The sequence below is a fragment of the Diadema antillarum genome, unplaced genomic scaffold, assembly GCF_040938485.1.
Source record: "Diadema antillarum isolate AM-2024a unplaced genomic scaffold, OU_Dant_1.0 scf00000033, whole genome shotgun sequence".
Taxonomy (NCBI): domain Eukaryota; kingdom Metazoa; phylum Echinodermata; class Echinoidea; order Diadematoida; family Diadematidae; genus Diadema; species Diadema antillarum.
The window spans coordinates 1,462,501-1,484,436 of record NW_027270922.1 but is presented as its reverse complement, the minus strand read 5'-3'; the positions used below and the strand labels follow the sequence as shown (position 1 = coordinate 1,484,436).

Genomic DNA, 21,936 nt, shown 5'->3' with positions numbered 1-21,936 from the left:
CTTTTGTTCAAGATTAATCCGGCTGTATTAGTCTTGTATTGATCAAGTCATAAACTTCTCTCTCATCCTCCTTGTGTAGAAGTGTGAAAGTTGAGAATATTCGTTCATCTATATCTACACAGGGCCGGTGAAAATGCAATACGACTAGACTAAATAAGATGATATTTTCGTCTCGTTCCATTAGCTCAAACTGAGGACAGCGAAGTATGGGAGTGCGAACGGTTGCTGTTGTAGGAAGCGGGGTTAGCGGCCTGGTGTCTGTCAAGCACTGCTTGGAAGAGGGCATGGAGCCCGTCTGCTTCGAAAGAGAACCATGTCTGGGTAAGTCAAGTTTTTATGTGTGTGTTTGTGTGTTTGTGTGTCATTGTGTGTGTTTATGTTTGTGTATGCGTGTATAAATGTATGTATATGTATGTATGTGTGTAAATTTATGTGTAAAAAATGTGCAAATTCATAAGTGTATAAGTTTGTGAGGGTGCTGTGGCACAGTGGATAAGATTCCCGACTTCCAATCGGAGGGTCCGAGTTCGATTCCCGCAAAGTGCTTTGGACAAGCTGCTTTTACGCACAATGTCCCTCTCGCCCAGGTGTATGAATGGGTACTTATGTATAAACTATGTACATGTAGGTGTAACTGTGTTTATGATGGTGTCTTTCTGAGTCATTTCAATTTCCAGTTTCAATTTCTTTTCAGTTAGAATACATGACATGTATAACAGAAAAAGATATATACACGGTATCAAGCTTGGATGTAGGGCCTACAATAAAATATCGTATAATGTAGAAGGTAGCAGTCAATACATTGACGTTCAATATTGAAGATAGCGATCAATGTGTATAATATTGTGTATGTGTATGATTGTTTGTGTGCCAATTTCAATTATGGTTTCTTTTTCAATTCCTTTCCTTATTTCTCAATTAGAAATAGATGAAATGAAGCCAAATCAAATTATTCATGATATCCAGCATGAATGTACAATAAATATTATTTATATTAGCATACAACATGACGGTCAGTAGGACCTATATCAAAGATTAAGTCTTAGTAAAATTTTTAGATAAATACGACGGAAACTATCTTAAAGCAAGTTTGTTAAGCGTAAAGGTCCCAGTAGGAGTTTACCGTAAAAGGGCAAGATAAGGAGCACAGATACAACTTACGACCGAAATAAGGGGAAAAGGCAATAATACTTATAGAATCTCCTCAAATATAATATAGGAGAACAAATGGAAACCACATACTGTAGACACATTAATAGTTTTTGTGATAGCAATAATTTGACAGTTTTGTTAGAGTGCAACAGTAGCTACCTACTGAGACATTCATAAAACTATAATTAGGGTCCCCTCAGTATTGTGATGCCCAACAAAGCTTGCTAGCTGTCTATTCCTGCTGCTCACAACTCACCCACAGCTCTATGAACGACGTAGTGTCATGGACGACACAAAGCAGATACAGACATTCGAGTTCGATTAAAATTATTGCTGTTTTATACTCAGTAGGGCCTACAGTGCAGTAAGGCCTTGGGAAAATGAAAAGAAGGACAGAGAACCACCCGTTATTCAGAAAAGCAGACTAGGAGATAAGTTATTCGTTATCGTTTGTAAAAGTGCTAAATTCATCTTGAAATAACTCCATGAATGGCTCTTCTAAAGTCCTTGCGCTACTTCATTTTCTTTCAATTCGATTCAATTCATCTCAATTCAATTCAATTCAATTCAATTCACTTCAATTCAATTCAATCTTTTTTAACTTCATTTTTCGACAAGAACATATAGAAATCACTTTTTTGGTAACAGAAAATAAGCTGCGTAAAAGTATGTAGGATGGAAAGAATGTACAATGATTGTAGCACCTTACAATTATGCATTATTATAAAACTCAAGTGAATGGAAGTAAGTAAACAATATGCCAAATTCTAAAAATGGAGGGACCCACTAAAAAGACAAAACTTGTAGGATGTGACAAAAACTTTCTTGTTTAATCGACCTTTAAAGCATTTCCATAGGGAACATTCAAAGTATCTGAGACCATAGGGTTACGTAATTTGGGCCCAGTGAAGTGGTCTATGCACTCTTTCATTATTATGTGCATAAAAAATATTTTTAGATTTCATCAGGGAGGTGGTTCCCACCTCCTTGATTTCATTGTGGAACATACGATATTATGATGAATCCATGAACATGCTCTAGATAATTAATGAAGTATATGTGTACTTGATATAAAGATAAAGTACAAGCGCCAGTTATGCCAGTATACAATAAAGTGTTTTCATGTGATAGATGCGTGATGTGGCGAGCTTTATGTCATGTGAATGACTCAGGTTTGTTTCTTTAAAATACAGACATGTAAAGAGCATAATCGCAAAACGAGTTTACTTCCATTGTAGCCGTCTTGAGATATTTACGATTAAATCTGCAAAAAAAAAGAAGAAAACGCTTTACAACAAGTGAGGTATCATCGGAAATGTTTATTTTGCACTATCTGGAGAATGCCTTATACATTGAAATGTTTATTTTGCACTATCTGGAGAATGCCTTATACATTAAAATGTTTATTTCGCACTATCTGGAGAATGCCTTATACATTAAAATGTTTATTTCGCACTATCTGGAGAATGCCTTATAATACATTAAAATGTCTATTTCGCACTATCTGGAGAATGCCTTATACATTAAAATGTTTATTTCGCACTATCTGGAGAATGCCTTATACATTAAAATGTTTATTTCGCACTATCTGAAGAATGCCTTATACATTAAAATGTTTATTTCGCACTATCTGGAGAATGCCTTATACATTAAAATGTTTATTTCACACTATCTGGAGAATGCCTTATACATTAAAATGTTCATTTCGCACTATCCGGAGAATGCCTTATATATTAAAATGTTTATTGGCACTATCTGGAGAATGCCTTATACATTAAAATGTTTATTTCGCACTATCTGGAGAATGCCTTATGTTTATTTCGCCTTATCTGGAGAATGCCTTATGCATTAAAATGCTTATTTCGCTCTATCTGGAGAATGCCTTATAATACATTAAAATGTTTATTTTGCACTATCTGGAGAATGCCTTATACATTAAAATGTTTATTCCGCACTATCTGGAGAATGCCTTATACATTAACATGTTTATTTCGCACTATCTGGAGAATGCCTTATACATTAAAATGTTTATTTCACACTATCTGGAGAATGCCTTATACATTAAAATGTTTATTTTGCACTATCTGGAGAATGCCTTATACATTAAAATGTTTATTTCGAACTATCTGGAGAATGCCTTATATATTAAATGCCTTATAAAAAATGTTTATTTCGCTCTATCTGGAGAATGCCTTATACATTAAAATGCTTATTTCGCTCTATCTGGAGAATGCCTTATCCATTAAAATGCTTATTTCGCTCTATCTGGAGAATGCCTTATACACTAAAATGTTTCAAAGTTACACTTAACCCGTTTTTCGATTAAACGATTAAAATCATATTCTAAACCCCCATCTCACTAGGCGGCGATTCCGCTGCGATCATCAAAAATCGACAAAGCGCGGCGGATCGTGGCTTGATCGCTTTAAATCTTCTCCATCGTATCTTGCGCGGTTCAGAAGCGCGGAGGGTCGCCATCATCGCCATGGTCGGCGACCTCACTACGGAAGTTTCGAACATGTCCACAACTTTCGTAGCGAGGTCGCCGTGGTTTTAGAGCGTATCACAATCGCCTCACGAGCGCATCAAAAGCGCCACATTCGTAACTCTGACGGGGTAGCAACGCGTTAGGCCTAACTCAAGCGCAGCGAAAGCGGCCCCCATCGCCCATGAAAATTACCACTTTTACAGTATTACGTAACAGGAACCAACCATGAACGAAAGAAAGTGATGCACAGACCAGGAAGGTGGACATGGAGAAAAGCGTATAAAATTCATTTTCCACGTACACTCAGTACGAATCTACTCTGTTTATTAAATTGTTTGTTTGTCATATACCATTGCAAGTCAGTGAAAGTAAATTAAGTTGTAATCTTTTCAAATATATCTTCATAAAATTGTCTCATTGTAGGATACGATTTGTAGTTTGCTCGTAAGCCGGTTCTTTAATAGCATATCCATATTTTACCCTTTTAATTGAATGGATGACTTAACTACTAGTGCAATTTCACATCAGGTTCTAACTGGTCTGTTCTAGAATGCAAGGATGAAAGGGTAAAACCATAATCTGCATACCCATCATGGTTTGACACTGACATCTGCCTGAAGAAATTCAATCATGAAACCCATTTTATACCCTGATCGCTTGAGGTCGTAGCATGAGCCCGGCGTAAACGTGTCACTGTCGCTCCAATCGTATCACTGTTGTAACGAGGTCTTGATAAGCGTACGAATATCGCAATACGATCGCTTTGATCGCAGAAGCAGCGCGTCTCGTCGGCTTGGAAAAGCGGCAAAAACGGAGCAGCGTCGTAGCATTGTCATGGCACTATCGCCTATCGTACAGCGCAGGATGGAGACGGTCGGCGATCACGCCACGATTTGTTAAATCGTCACAGATCGCCATGGTCGCAATGGTCGCCTTTCTAGTGAGATGGGGGCCTTAACGACGAATGACTGTTTCGATATAGGTGGCATCTGGGTGTACGATGACAAGAGGCCGAAATCATACACCCGTGGCGCCCTCTACGACTGCCTTGTGCTGAACTCTAGCAAACAGATGACGAACTTTAGTGATTTCCCTTACCAGAAGTCAGGCTCTCCGTACATCCAGGGCAAAGAATTCATCAAATACCTAAAGGTACAGAGTTGTAGCAAGGCGAATAAATCATGTGTGTGGATTTTTCTCTTCCGCCTCATTACATTACGCAGAAACAACAGCCTCCAACAAAACTTCATTAATGTTCGAATACTAGTCTTTTGAAACCAAGATTAAATTACAAGGAGGCCAAACATCTAATAGCTCGCTGAAAAAAAAGGTACGAAAGTTGGTTTAAAAAAAACAGACAGACGGGTCACATATCGAAAAAGAGACAAAATTCAGTTTCATCCAGCGTGTGGACAGACATTGTTTTTAGTCAAACGAGACGAATTTTAATTAATGTTTATAAATTCACACATTTTAACATAGTGTGCATCCGCTTTTCTGATCTATAATTCCACATTTATTACAGCAGCAACATTTAATTAACATATCAGCTGTTTAAAATGGATATGTTAAAATAAACTTTGTGATATCCACTGTACAAATCAATGAAATAATGTTCAATGAAATCAGATGAGTATTTGATGATTTAATCCTTAACACTTACGTAATATTAATGATTTGTAACAACTAATTCAGAATATGGTTCAGGAATCACAAGGCACATTAGATATACGTTTTCAGTAAAGCTTGTATGAGATATAGGCCTAATATCACTTATTATTATTGTTATCATTTTGGAGGTGTTTTTTTTTTCTTTTGCTTCTCTGTCAGTCCTATGCAGCACACTTTGACCTTGAACGTCACATCCGGTACAGCACTGAAGTGCTGCGCGTGGAGAGGGCCCCCGACTTCGATCTCACCGGCCGCTGGGTGGTGCGCTCGCGCGGGAGCGACGGCGAAGAAAGGCGCGAAGTCTACGATGCCGTGATGATGTGCACGGGCCTGTACAGCGAGCGGAACGTGGTGGAGTACCCTGGCCAAGCAGAGTTTGAGGGCAAGGTGCTGCATAGTAATGAGTACCGGAGGGCCGACGGGCTGGCCAATGGCATGAACGTTCTGGTCGTGGGTGAGCTTATCCTAACTCGAAAAACATATAGGCTGGGATAATACATAGAATGTAAACATAATGATACAAAAGAGTATACTCGAATATGATATGTTTTACCGATTACAGGTTATTGTCCAGCGGCAACTTGAAGTATAAAGTCTGCGTGGTGCATAGGACGAGACAACAAGACAAACAGATAGATAGATAGATAGATAGATAGATAGATAGATAGATAGATAGATAGATAGATAGATCGATCGATCGATAGATAGATGTAGAGATTGAGAGAAAAAAAAAAGGTTGAGACTCTCACAGACACGCACGTGCCACTCATTACCATTTGTTTGTTTGGATCTCACAATAATTAGAACCCGAACATGAGTCATCGAGCAATTTATTCTACAAGAATTCAGACAAAGTTCCCTCTGACCCCCCCCCCCCCCCCGTCTCTCGGCTTATTTACCCAACACTTGGTTAAAGTATGATAAAGAAGAAATGAACATGAAATTGCTTTATAGCAGGAAGCTTTACAATTGCATTATTGGTGGGTTCTTAAGTAAATAAGTTAGGATTGGTGTACAATGCAATGTGAATATACGCATGAATATTAATTTGATACAATCTTTCTTTCATGTTCCTTGCTTGAAATAAGGTCAGATAAGTTACAGAATATTATTTCCTTCCAGCAATGGCTATCATTCTTCACAGTATTATTTGATGATAATATTACATCTTATTGTTATAATGTTATATCAATCTGGTCATTGGTATCTTTATTTTGTAAATCACTGCGATTACCACTATAATTCATGACTGTCGTCATCGTCGTCGGTGTCGTCGACATCATCGTTTTCATGTTGTTTTCCGCTCATTCCTGGCTAATAAACCTACAGGTGGGGCACATTCCGCCGGGGACGTAGCCGTAGACACGAGCCGAGTTTCCAAAAAGGTAGGTTCGCCAGCTGACCATAGCAAAACAACAACAACAAACAAACAAACAAACATAAACAAAAACTGCGCAATATGAATGTGTTGTGTTGGTAATAATGTGTGTTATGGTGTGTGTGTGTAAATGAATGCGCGTTTATACATTTGCACACATGCAGCCATGATTGCGTGTACACACATCCATGATTGCTTACACGAACGTGTGTGTATGTATGTGTGTTTGGTTGTTTGTTTGTGTGTGTGTGTGTGTGTGTGCGTGTGTGTGTGTGTGTGTGTTTGTTTGTTTTCCTCCAATGAGACCGAAAGCGAGCCACAAGCATAGCATTTCCTGGTATAATATCCGGATATCCAATGATAACAGGCGCCTATCATCAAGCGAAAAGCAACCATCATAGGGAACTTGTTTGTGTCATTCGTTTTCTTCTCTCTTTCTTTCTCTCTCCCTCTTACACAGGTATAAATACTCACGACTATAACAACAGAAGAGAGCGATGTATTTACAATATCAAATATTTACAATAGTGAAATGTCTTCTGTCAAGCAGGTCGTTTTACAACATTATGAGATAATATCACATACACTTTGATAATCCATTCATTATGCTCTTTGATGGCTATAGTTGCCATTTGAGCGAATAATTCAGGGAATTCAAGCTGTCACAAAAGCATTTTAAATTTAGATTTCTTAAGCTTGCACAAGACAATCATCACTCTCCCTTTAAGAACCACAGAATGTAAAAAGTCCGTAATTCATATTGAACTGAGCAATAGTGAAGCTTTTTAGATTTAGCTTTTTTTTTTCTAACAAACCAAACTGTAAATTTACAAATAATGTACACCGCACACAATAAGCCAGCTCGCAGTTAGCTCATGTGCACATGGGTGCAAATGACCTTTCCTTTTTTGTCCCTTCCCAGTTGGTTATGTACTTCACTCGTTGCGACGGTGAGACATAATGCACAGACTTGCCCGACGTAACAATGATTTATGGAATTCATCAATCATGTTTAAACAAAAGATGAACTTACGTCGACCGGTTGACCCTAATGGTCCATCAATTAACATTTGGGAAAGCATCAAGTTTATTACTTGGCATTGAATGTATTAACAATCTTTTTCATATTGATATTGCCGAATACTACTTTTGCGATTAGGTGGATGTGCTGGTAAGCACCATTCATAAGGATTACTTCAATGATAATTGCATCACAGATGGTTCTGTAAGTGAATTTAAAAACCAGCATACCCTGTTGGTACAAAATAAAATGACCTTTTTCTGGTCATTCGAAAAGTGGAACTCATAACTAAAACATTGTCAACCAAGGTCATACTTTCAAAACTAGCAGAACTCGTCACCAGACTGGAGCAAGGACATTAACGATGGGTACTTGGAACTCGCTTTTTATAACCTGATTAATGTCCGCAGACCTACCTGAGCATGCGCAAGGGCACGTGGGTACTGCAGCGAATGGCGCCAGGTGGAATCCCGCGGGACATGTACGGGAACAGACGCGTCAACTTTCTCAAACCCGAATGGCTTCGACGAAAGACCCTAGTGGATGACATTTATTCACGCGTGAATATGGACAACCTAGGCCTGAAGTGCACCAAGAAGTTGTTTTGTTCCGAGGTGAGATGAGAATTTCGTCTTTTCTACCCTCAGGAATTTCGAACGTTCACCTAGGTCCATGGATTACGAGCTTAACGCATCGCATATAAACACGCCAACCAATAACAAAACACAGGTTGACACACCCATGTGCAAGATATACCTGTTTTCCTCTGGTTTAGTCAAGGGACTAACAATCAAGTATGGATGTAAGCTCCGTTTTATGATTTTGGGCATGTAGTAGTTGTCTCCAGATTTTTTTTTTTAAAAATCAAAATAGTATGAGCTGCAGGCACAGAATCACAAATATGAATAATGATTATGACGCGTGTTGAACGTAAATACTGGCACGTCTACTTCCAGTAGTGTCCATGTTGTCAGTTATATTCTATTTCGTTTTAGGATATCCCTTTCATCTCCCCGAGGACCTGTCACTATAGCACTGGGATGTTTTTCGATATATTATATTTATGTTTATAAAGTATGTAATTTCAAAGGAAACAACTGCTGACAAGAAAACTAAAACATGGATGACTTTTTATGACGGTGCAATGATGATGGAAATTCAATTTTACGAATGTTTCGGCAATATATTGTGCGGAGTGTACAGTGAAATGTGTACCTATGTTCTAGATTGCAATAAGGCAATTGGATGCAGAGTATGGAAGAATAATTTTGTTTACAAGTAGAGGTGGGCTATAGAGGGTTTCAGAACATGCTCATCACACCTTAGTTTGATGAGTTTTTGCCTACTGACACCATTTTTGAAAAAAAGAACGAAAAAAATGCGAAATCCGGGGTGCCCTGGCCGAAATCGTAAAAAATCCAAGATGGCCGCCGTTTTGGCTTAAAAAAAGACATTTTTGGCTATAACTTGGCTATTTCTTTGTCTATTGAGATGGTTTTGGTGTCTAACCCCATGTTTTAGGGGTCAAGGAAATGGATTATAATGATAATTTTAGCATAAAACCTAATCTTCCACATGATACTAACCTTTTTCCCATATTTTCGGTTAAATTTTCCTTCTCTTTTACCCCTACCCCAACCGCCATTTTTTGCACTTTTTTCTGCATTTTTTTTTCAAGTCATGTTAACTACCATACTCCTAATAACAAGTTCCAGCTATCAATTAGGTTTTTTTCAACCGATAATACGGCAAGAAATACAAATCACTTACATTATACATGTATGTGTCATGCCAACACTGGTGTGTGGCTGGTGCATTCAGAATACATGGTAACTGTGGAACCAGTGCTAATACTGTTGTCTGCTTTATAGTGCCCATTAACATTTTAGTCATAAGACCTTTAACAATAGTCAGTGAACAGTTCTACTGTAGGTGTACAAATTTGTAAAATGACTTGAATAAGCCTTCTGTGATATGCCAATTGTCCGGCACAAAGGTAATGTTTTGAATATAGATGTGTACATTGTACCCGCCCTTTTGCCTAGAAAACACATTTTTACCATAACTCAGTCATTTTTTCATCTCATAGCCTAGTTTTGGTGTTTCACTATCACCACTTGGTCCTTTATTTGTCATGCCTGCTTTTCCCTACCACCATGTACATTAATTGCAGTAATATTATAAAGCAATAGAGTCCTCAGGTTTGGTGAAAAATTTGACACCATCTGGGTGATTCAACCAATTCTATGACAAGCAGATGTTATGTACAATGTATGTTCCTCACATACATGTAGCATCATAATTATGGTAAAGTCATCATCTCACTCTCTGTGACTGAAAGTTCCTTAAGCTGAAGTAATTAGTGTCTTTTGACTTTATTAGTCATTTCCACTTACTCTTTTCAAATTCCCAAATGTGTTCCAAGCACAAGTAGTTAGAGTATGTGCATAGGCTGTCTGTTACAGGTATGTAAAATATGGGGAGGCCCATTAACAATGTTGACGAACTCAAGGAATGCCTGGATACCAAAGATCCCACCAAACTCAAAGCTATTCTACGTGTAATAGTATGTAGAGAACTATCATACTGCACACTCATATCCCATCAAGATTATTGTGCACCCACACTTGTATAAGTTCTTGAAACCAAATCTCTGAGATGGAAATGAAGGTGAACTTGACTCCTCTATAGACTAGAGGAGAGTCAATCTCCCTGCCCCTGATCTGCCTACTGTTCAATCGTGATAATGATAATGATAATAAATAACACTTGTATAGCGCTTACTACTGATGTTTCTAAGCCATTAATCGGGAAAAAAAGATGGTGAATGCATTCAATCTAAAGTCAACCAATGGCAACACACAACCAACTGCCCATATTCCAACCTTGAAGAAACTGTTGAGAGTGAACTAGGCATCAATGAATTCTACATTGTGATATATGGGGTTACAAAGGTGCACGAAACTGGTACCTTGGTATGTGAAATAATAAATGCTATAAAGCAGATACAGTATTAGCACTGGTTCCACAGTTACCATGCATCCTGAATATACCAACCACATACCAGTATTGGCATGACACATATATGTATAATGTAAGTGATTTGTATTTCTTGCCGTATTATCGGTAGAAAAAAACCAAATTGATAGCTGGAACTTGTTATTAGGAGTATGGTAGTTAACATGACTTGAAAAAAATGCAGAAAAAAGTGCAAAAAATGGCGGTTGGGGTAGGGGTAAAGGAGAAGGAAAATTTAACCGAAAATATGGGAAAAAGGTTAGTATCATGTGGAAGATTAGGTTTTACACTAAAATTATCATTATAATCCATTTCCTTGACCCCTAAAACATGGGGTTAGACACCAAACCCATCTCGATAGACAAAAAAAAAATAGCCGAGTTAGAGCCGAAAATGTCTTTTTTAAGCCGTAACGGCGGCCATCTTGGATTTTTTATGATTTCGGCCAGGGCACCCCGGATTTCGCATTTTTTTCGTTCTTTTTTCAAAAATGGTGTCAGTAGGCAAAAAGTCATCAAACTAAGGTGTGATGAGCATGTTCTGAAAATATAACCTAAAATTGACCCTCTATAGCCCACCTCTATTACAAGGTCTTGTTGCTCCAGCAAAAGTATCACTTGTGGTATCAATGATTCTGAGAGGGAAAACTACACTAAATATATGGTTCTCAATAGTCGGAGAACGTAAAAGGATGAAATATGCGGGTGAAGCCGGCCTTGGTCATATCATATTCCAGTTACAGTTTCTAACTTTGAATTCTTTTTTTTTTTTTTGGGGGGGGGGGGGTGTTTTCCCTGTGACAAAGCTTGGTAAATTATATGTCAGTTAAAAGCCTAGCATCTGAAAAATTCATATCTGAAAAAAAAAATAGAGAAGAAAGAAATGTTTTCCCGATATTATATGGTTCATTGTGATGACACATCACATGTGATATATAAACTTTCACAAAAGAAAAATAAAATACCCCCCCCCCCCCAAAAAAAAAAAAACACAAACAAACACCAACCTCTTACTTTTTGGAAATCTACAAGTTTTAAATAGCTTATCTTATTTAACAGATGTATTGTACTGATTTTCCTGCGTCCCCCTTTTTCAAATTTACGTTTCTGGTTAAATCTTCCTTTAATTATCGTTCAGATTTGCCTAAGCCAACCTTGACAAAAAAATGTGCCTCTGCAAATGAACTTTTGAAGAACGCCAATCAAATTACATTCCTCAAAGACGGACGACTCTCAATTAAGTAAGATACGCCTTAAACAGTTAATGGCAAGAAATGTTTGGCATGCATGCATGCAAAACTTATACATAAACTGTTTTAGGGCGTATCATATTTAATTGAGAGTCGTCCAACTTTTTTTGGAATAGGTTTTTCTATGTGGAGTAATAAAGTTAGTCATATTAAATCTAATATTTATCTAGATACATAAAAAACGCAACTACTTTACTTTATAAACCACAGGTGTGAATGTATAGACGCGAATTCTAAAGAGTATCAATCCGTGCACTCATCAATACACAGCCAAATATCAGACCGATTTTCTTTTCCAAATTAAATTTCATTTTTGCATGCCCTTACAGACACTCTTTGAATATGTTGTATTGGACAAAACTGTGCTTGAAATCTCTTTCCTCTTTATAAGTGAAAATTGACCAAAGAAAAAAATGGGATTCTAATTTAATTTGTCTGTGAAAATTAGATTATACAGTTTTCTTTTCATTTCTTATGTTTGAATTTCTAATCTGTATGAATCCCTCTGAAAACCATGTAGCCTTTGGCTGACGAGGGTGTTCCATCCCACCAGTGGAAAATAGAAATTGAATTGAATTGAATTGAATTGAAATGAATTTAATTGGATATATTTATTTTCTGTGAGCGTGAGAGTCCCATTATTCTATGCATGTGCTATGCTGCTTCAGGTGATGGTCAATGACGACATTGGTTCCAGGGCAATTTGCGGGGCGGTGGTCTGCAAACCTGGAATAGATCACTTCACCAAACGGGGTGTGGTGTTCACGGACGGGACCGTGGTCGATGATCTCGGTCTCGTCGTATACGCCACCGGCTACCATCTCAGAGCGCCGACTGTGGACAACGACATCATTTGTGGTTAGTCGTTAAGAATTCTTTTGCTCAGACTTACACACACACACACACACACACACACACACACACACACACACACACACACACAGATGTATGTATATATATATATATATATATATATATATATATACACATATTGATAAGGTAGTCCACGTGTTGGCAAGATAAAAAGATAAGTAACAAAGCTGCAACAAAGTTCATGTTGTATTCACCAACGGTTTATTTCTTCACACAAATTTTCGAGCGTCTCGCCGCCCTATCAACACTTGAGAAAGGGCGGCGAGACGCTCGAAAATTTGTGTGAAGAAATAAACCGTTGGTGAATACAGCATGAACTTTGTTGCAGCTTTGTTACTTATCTTTATATATATATATATATATATATATATATATATATATATATATATATATATATATATATATAGATATGTGTATATGTATATACAAGGTCGCCTCTTATCCTCATCGTCAGATGCATTGTCCTTGGTTATAAAGATGCCGATTCTTTCCTTCTGGTAACATCCCCTATACCAACAGCACCTCCTCTTCTGATACAACCTCCCTCGTAATCATCAGTAGATATACGACACTTTCATTTCCCTTCCTTTAACGTTGTCCCCCTCCCCCCCCCCCCCCCCATCTCGCATTTATCCCGTCACGTCATCGTCATGTTCCCATTTGAATTGAATAACTGAAACTGCACTGGTCTTACACCCGAGACAAAGTGAACAGTTCCAGCACGTTTATTTTCAAATTTCACTTGACATCCAGATACAGCACAAAAAGAATACAAACAAGCAAGATACAAAATGTGATATCAATCGGGTCATGAGTAGAAAGTGTGTCAGCATACATATGCACATAAGACAATTCTCTATAACGTGTGAAATATGATGGAACCGCAAAAGCAAAGCTTGTAAACGCAGGTTCCAGGAAAAAAAAAATACCAATGTAAATTTGCCATGCAATCAATGGAGGTAGGACACAAAGTGATAATGACGAAACTAAATGAAAGCTAAGATATCAAGGTACGAAGGGATTTCCCCATCTTCCTCGCAGACGGCACCAAGGACCTGGAGCTCTACCTGTACGTCTTCCCGCCGCGCCTGAAACACAAGACCTTCGCCGCGATTGGCTTCGCTGAGACCATGGGGGCGCACGGGCCGGTCTTCGAGATGCAGGCCAGGTACGCCACGCGCGTCTTCAAGGGCCTTGCGGAACTTCCCAGGCTGGACGTGATGTTGAAAGACATTCAGAGGCGAAAGAACATAATGCTCAATCGCTACGGAAAGTACAAGAATTTCGTAAGTTTACTCACATTTCTTGGAAGTGATGCAATATCTCTTGCCATTATTATGTCTTTGTGAAACCGTCAGCTACTAGTAATCTAGACGGAGTCGAAGCAAGTTCCTCAACGTTAACGAAGGTGCAGATTGATAATAACAATAATACATTCTGCTCATATAGCGCATGTTACACTGAAGTCTCTATGCGCTTTACAACAATTCCTATAACAATACAATTTTCCGACAGCAAGGAATTGGTGACGCTTTGAAGGAGAGTTGCACTTTTCTGAGATGTGCTGCAGATCATTCAGCCCCTTGAGTCAAGAGTGTAAGGCTCAGAACGCAAGACGAATGCGGGATGAATGAATGAATGAATGAATAAATGAATGAATGAATGAATGAATGAATGAATGAATGAATGAATGAATGAATGAGTGAATGAATGAAAGAAAGAATAAATGAATGAATGAATGGACGTAAGAATGAATAGACAATTATACAGACAATACCGAAAGTATGATAACCTTGATTGCAGGGCAGTGGTGGTAGGGAGCTTTAGATTTGCGACGCGGACAAAAGACGACGACTGCGTTGGCCGCTCTCCTGTTTCAATGCATCGTGTTGCAAAGTAGCTTTAGATGATGCGAAGAGGCAATATAAAAAGTAAAGTGGCGCCCCTTTTGATCAGTGCATCAAGTAGCTCAGAACGCTAAGTGAAAACTCAGACGACGCGAGATCGATTTTTGTCGAGCCCACCGGAGGTGCGGGAAGACTAAAGGATTGCCTGAGGCGTCTGTCCGTCCGTCGTCCGTCCGTCCGTCGTCCGTCCGTAACGCTACAAAAACTTGAATAACTCTCTACCGAGGACTTCAATTTCAATCAAACTTGAAGGAAAGAGTGGTAATATAAAGTTTGACATTTTACCAAACATGAAGGTCACCTCAAGGTCAAAGGTCACAGGCAGGGTCAATGAACTTTAGGACCCATGTCAAGTTTTTACGGCGCGTTTTGATTATGGCTCATAACTTTTGATGTCCGTTTGTGACCAAACTTGGATGGTAGATCTCCCTTGAGGAGTTGAAGGTCACCACAAGGTCAAAGGTCACAGACAGGGGTCAACAAACTTTTAGGGCCCAATGTTAAGTTTTCACGGCGCGTTTCGATTATGGCTCATAACTTTTGATCCCTATGTCCGTTTGTGACCAAACTTGGATGGTAGATGTCCCTTGGGGAGTTGAAGGTCATCACAAGGTCAAAGGTCACAGACAGTGGTCAACGAACTTTTAGGGCCCAACGTTAAGTTTTTATGGTGCGTGTCAATTATGGATCATAACTTTTGATCCCTATAGATGTCCATTTGTGACCAAACTTGGATGGTAGATGCCCCTTGGGGAGTTGAGGTTTATCACAAGGTCAAAGGTCACAGACAGGGGTCAGCGAACTTTTAGGGCCCAATGTTAAGTTTTTATGGCGCATTTCGATTATGGCTCATAACTTTTTGGTCCCTATGTCCGTTAGCGACCAAACTTGGCTGGTAAATGTCCCTTGGGGAGTTGAAGGTCATCACAAGGTCAAAGGTCACAGACAGTGGTCAACGAACTTTTAGGGCCCAATGTTCAGTTTTTATGGTGCGTGTCAATTATGGATCATAACTTTTGATCCCTATAGATGTCCATTTGTGACCAAACTTGGATGGTAGATGCCCCTTGGGGAGTTGAGGTTCATCACAAGGTCAAAGGTCACAGACAGGGGTCAGCGAACTTTTAGGGCCCAATGTTAAGTTTTTATGGCGCATTTCGATTATGGCTCATAACTTTTTGGTCCCTATGTCCGTTAGCGACCAAACTTGGCTGGTAAATGTCCCTTGGGGAGTTGAAGGTCATCACAAGGTCAAAGGTCACAGACAGTGGTCAACGAACTTTTAGGGCCCAATGTTCAGTTTTTACGGCACGTTTCAATTATGGATCATAACTTTTGATCCCTATAGATGTCCATTTGTGACCAAACTTGGACGGTAGATGCCCCTTGGGGAGTTGAGGTTCATCACAAGGTCAAAGGTCACAGACAGGGATCAACAAACTTTTAGGGCCCAATGTTAAGTTTTTATGGCGCGTTTCGATTATGGCTCATAACTTTTGGTCCCTATGTCCGTTTGCGACCAAACTTGGCTGGTAAATGTCCCTTGGGGAATTGAAGGTCCCCTCAAGGTCAAAGGTCATAGGCGGGATCAATGAACTTCCGGGAGTTAGAAAAACATTAATTTCTTCTACTCGAATGGGCGAGATACATTTTGGCACTTGCCTTGTTATAAGCAACTGCTTATAATACACATGCGTAGAACAGGATTTTTGTTTTCCTCTGAACGTTTGCACGTTTGCGTCGCTAAGATCTAAAGCTTCCTTATTTCAACCCTTGTAAGTTTCTGTCGGTTTATGTATGAATGTGTGCGCTTGTGTGCATTATACGTGAATGTTGCCAGAATAAGGTACGCGATGGAAACCATTTATCTCACATGCATTCCACCTGAACAGAGAACCAGAACCTGCGCGGATACGCGAATAACTGAGATTCATCTTTCTCTCCTCCTAGTTTCCGGCAGTCCCGTACCAAGACATGGTGGCGGAGCGCATCGGTGCCCGGCCCAAATTCTGGCCCATGCTGCTCACCGATCCCGTCATCGCCTTCCGCATGTTCTTCGGCCCCGCGCTGCCTTACACCTACCGTCTCGTTGGTCCCAACACCTGGCCCGGCGCCCGCGACGCCATATTGTCAGCGTGGGACAACACGTGGTTCGCCACGCGCACCAGACCTGTTCCTCAGAGCGAATCTGATTACGGCCTCATCGTCAATGTCGCCAAGACTCTCTTCTTCATCGTGGCCCTGGGGTTCATTGTCACGGTCCTTTGTTGATTCTCCCACCTATAGGATAATGTGTGCGAAACTGATAGACTGCTCCTATAGCTCAGGAAACTCTATGGTGTGGGTATATTACCTACATTCAACCCTGATTCATCTGTGCGAACGCCATCATGTATTTGCTTCCTGTCAGGAACAAAATGCAGTGTAGGACGATGTATGTTGGAATCTTTGTTAAAGTTACTGTTTACCTTTAGGAGCAATATCATATTTGATGCATATGTGGAAGCAGAGGTCAGCTGTCCCACAAAACATTCCAAAATATTTCGCAATAAATCCTAAAATGTAAGGAGATACCACCATTTTATTTTTTCTCAATAAACCATAATGTGATAGACGGTTTAGTCTAGAATCATCACCATTTTGACTATTGTTCACATTTTGTATATTTAACAATACTTAACATTTAGGGAATGACTTTGCTGACTAAAATTTTATCATTGGTTGTTTCTATCCTTAACTCACGTTTTGGAACTATTTTGAAGCACTAAAGCTGGGTTTTTGCTTCATCTGCAAATGGTAAATAATGTCTTTAAACAAGGATTCCAATGTTGAATGTTGGTGTGTGTACGTATACAAGCAGTGTTTGAACTTATAAAAGATGCAATGAAATGAAAGAAATAGATGAGGCATAAATATCATTAATATCCATTCCTACTGAAGCTTTTATACTCCAGTGGGGTATTTTTTGTCAGTCTTTTTTTTTTAAATTTCCCTAAAGTTTGGCACTGCGCTGTTCACTTACTGTACAATACTCGCCATGGATACGCCTGCAGGTTACGGAGAACCTGGGTAGGTGCCAACTGAATCAGTGAAGGACGTGGTATTAAGGGAACGCAGCTGTATATGGATGTTGTGGTTTAGGCATGTTGAGTGACCATCCCTCCTCTTTGTGTTTGCTTTGGTTTATCTTTGTGTGGTTTCATTTCTGTATCTATAAAATCTATCTATCTATCTACAAAATACAATTAACAAAGAAGTAAAATTGCTTACTTTAATCCTTAGTAAAATAGGAGACGGCTATTTAGTCATAGGTTGATGTGACGCCGGTTAAAGAAGGAAACAAAATTCATGATTTACTTAAACGTCACTCTCTACAGCATTATGCTATCGTAAATGACACTAAAAGGGACAAAGGAGAGAATATTGTTCGACATGATAATTTCTCGTTTGTGTGCACGTGATTTGAGGGGAGCATTCAAACGGAATGGATAACGTTCGGATACTGCTAAATTCACACGAGACTGTATAGGTGTGATTGTAAATGCAAGATAATCTAAATTTCAAATGTGCACGTCTTCCGATGTATAGAGTCAGCGCTTATGTGGTTGTGATATTTTATGATAGTTCTCTTTTCATTTATTCTTAGTAAGGTAAAGAAAGCGATAGGCCTCCATCATATATATATACTGTATATATTGTATGTGTGTGTGTGTGTGTGTGTGTGCTTGTCATTTCTTTTTTCTTTTTCTTTTTTTCTTTTGAGAAGCAATGGAATATGCCCCGTTTGTTTTGAGCAAATTATCTATCATGTCCCAGTTTTGCGGGCATTTTGCGACAGTAATATGTGTGTTCAAAAAAAAAAAGCGGATTTCGTTTCTTTGGTTAGAAGAGTTACAATTTAAGTTTGACATTATTTTGCACAATGTTTGTGTCACTGTATTTTGTCTTTATATAGTGTAAGATTGACATTATTTTGTACAATGTTGTGTATATTGCAGTTTGTCTTTGCATAATGTTTTGTTTTTGTTTCTGTGAAAGTGAATTTTGTGATATGATATTGAACGAAATTCGAATAAAGAATAAAAAAAAATCATAAGACGATTGGAATGCTCAGAATATTCATTCCTCTTTAAACTTGACTTCAAAACACTCTCTTCCATGATTAAGAATGGTCGATTTTTTTTTTAATACCATTCTTATTTTATTGATCGACAGCAGTAACGCTTTAAACCAACCTGAAATAAAACAATTCCTGCTTGATGAAAGTAATGTTCCTTAATTAGGGTGTGCAATGTTCCTCCTTTGTCTCTAATTTTGCTCATTTTCCTCGTTTTATATATATATATATATATATATATATATATATATATATATATATATATAGATATATATATATATACATATATATATATATAGATATATATATATATACATATATATATATATATATATATATATATATATATTTTTATATTTATATCTATATCTATATGGTCGGAGAACTGTTCAGACAAATCAGACAACAGTTTTTTGAAACAATTGATTGCGTCATAATGTGCTTAATATCTAACACACTATTTATACAAAATGACTTTCAGCAATGACGTGCATTTTTCTACGAGAGCTGATAAAACTTTACGCACTGAATATTGCAGTCATTGAAATTATGGGTTGTGAAAATTGTTTTTTCAGTTTATCAATTTAAAATTTATGTCTTTTTCTTTCTCTCTTTCTTTTTTCAGGCAGAGACACGCATAGTTGCCTTGTGACAAAAGTTTATTACCCACTAATCGGTAAAAGAACAGGCATGCAACCAAACACAGAGACATGATCATAAACCGGAAACATAAATAGCAGGCAGCTATCAACACAATACACATGATACCTGCAAGAAATGTGAGAAAATTCCAATATGTTTAATCTTCCAAGGCTATTAATGAAGCTTGTCATTCGTCCCTGACTGAATTTGAACTTTTAGACGAGGATGGCGTTATGAAGTTGATCAAGTCTTCATCATCTGCAACATCCTCCTCTTTAGACCCTATGCCAACCACGGTGATCAATGTTGTGTATATTGCAGTTTGTCTTTGCATAATGTTTTGTTTTTGTTTCTGTGAAAGTGACTTTTGTGATATGAAATTGAACGAAATTCGAATAAAGAATTAAAAAAAAATCATAAGACGATAGGAATGCTCAGAATATTCATTCCTCTTTAAACCGGACTTCAAAACACTCTCTTCTATAATCAAGAATGGTCGAATTTCTTTTAAATACCATTCTTATTTTATTGATCGAAAGCAGTAACGCTTTAAACCAACCTGAAATAAAACAATTCCTGCTTGATGAAAATAATGTTCCTTAATTAGGGGTGTGCAATGTTCCTTCTTTGTCTCTAATTTTTCTCATTTTCCTCGCATATCTATATGGTCGGAGAACTGTTCAGACAAATCAGACGACAGTTTTTTGAAACAATTGATTGCGTCATAATGTGCTTAAAGGGTGTGTACAGTTCTGGTCGAGGTGAAGATTTAGCTTTTATCGTTTTGCGAGATATTCAGAAACTACTCTATGAGATGTCAAAGAGCATGTAGTTCTAAGGGGTATCAAAAGTTTATTCGATGAAAATCGGTTTTGAAATGGCTGAGATATCCAAAAACAAGGTGAAACAAAGTCGTTTGACTTGCGTAAACAACGATATACGTAAGTTACATAATCATGAACATGTAGGAAATATACAAAGTAAATTTAACACAGAGTAGTTTGACTTGCATAAACAACGATATGAAAGAAAATTAATGATATAATATACAGTATGCAAATCTATGCAGCGGTGATTACAATAACAACTGTAGTTAAGAAGCGATTATGCAGAGGGTCGCCATTATAAGCATTGCTTGACAAGATGGCCGTCCCGAGGAAAAGATAGGGACGTACTAGATTCGTAACAATTCAAATTCTGCTGCGAAGATAGTGGGGGAAAAATAAACTATGATGTGTGATGGTGGTGAATGTGCGTGCAGGTGCTTAAAGGGGATGGCTAGTAACTGATCAGTGGGAATCAGTTGGAATGCTGGAGGATGATTATTCCAATCCTTGATGGATTCATTTAAGAGTACATTATATTTTAATTGTTGTGTGAAAATGATTTGCTTCAGAATGGTCTCATATTCAAGTAATGTGCAGTTTAATGTTTCCAGGTTAGCGTGCCTGGTCAGTGACGGGGCATTAATCTGCACATTACTTGAATATGAGACCGTTCTGAAGCAAATCATTTTCACACAACAATAGATATATAATGTACTCTTAAATGAATCCCACAAGGATTGAAACAATCATCCCTCAGCATTCCCACTGATCGGTTAGTAGCCATCCCCTTTAAAAGTGCACAAGGGCAGATAGGCTGGAATTTAGAATAATAGAATTTGTTTGCTGGAAGAGGGGACGATATGCGATGTTGCTATCGGGAGACCAACATTAGTCATATGAATTGTTTGTTTTTAGTTCGTAATTGAGATACACTGTAATATACTGGAATTTAGAATAATAGAATTGGTTTCCTGGAAGAGGGGACGATATGCGATGTTGCTATCGGGAGACCAACATTAGTCATATAAATTGTTTGTTTTTAGTTCGTATTTGAGATATACTGTAATAAAATGTACTTCTTTAAGTTTGCTTTGAATGAAAACAAGGAGGCACACTGTTTCAACTCCTCAGGAAGAGTGTTCCATGTATCCGGACCGTGATGTCTGATCGACTTTTGAGCAAGTAACATGGGAACGACGGGTAGGGTATGAGTGAATATTGTCATTGGTTATACTATAGGGCATTATGAAAAAATGGTAATAAATTTCGAGTGTGTTTATACATAAATATGGCAGTAAACGTGAGTTTCAACATATTCAAAGGTATTAAGGTGAGGATTTTTTTTTTTCATATTTTAATGGTTACCCAAGAAGTGTCGAGTGTGTTGCCTGCATAATGCATACAGCTTCATAAGTATATATTGACGGTGATAGGCATTCTTCGGTCATGTATTCTGATTACACACGTCTGTAAAAAGAGCAGGGCACAGTTATGTAGGTATATCTAATATATTCTTACCCTCAACAAGGAGCACAGACATGGTCTAGACCAGCGAGGAGGCGTATTGTGGGAATGTGCGGGTAATAATGATAT

At 38.2% G+C, this 21,936-nt stretch overlaps 1 protein-coding gene across 1 annotated transcript; it reads left to right on the top strand.

The window, feature by feature from the left end:
- The first annotated feature begins 206 nt into the window (after positions 1-206).
- On the top strand, positions 207-17,028 carry LOC139742780 (dimethylaniline monooxygenase [N-oxide-forming] 2-like). Its single transcript, XM_071653302.1, has 8 exons — positions 207-321; positions 4,623-4,792; positions 5,471-5,765; positions 6,641-6,696; positions 8,121-8,324; positions 12,646-12,835; positions 13,892-14,136; positions 16,708-17,028. The coding sequence occupies exons 1-8, from the start codon at positions 207-209 to the stop codon at positions 17,026-17,028; spliced, it is 1,596 nt and encodes a 531-aa protein (XP_071509403.1).
- The last annotated feature ends 4,908 nt before the right edge of the window (positions 17,029-21,936 follow it).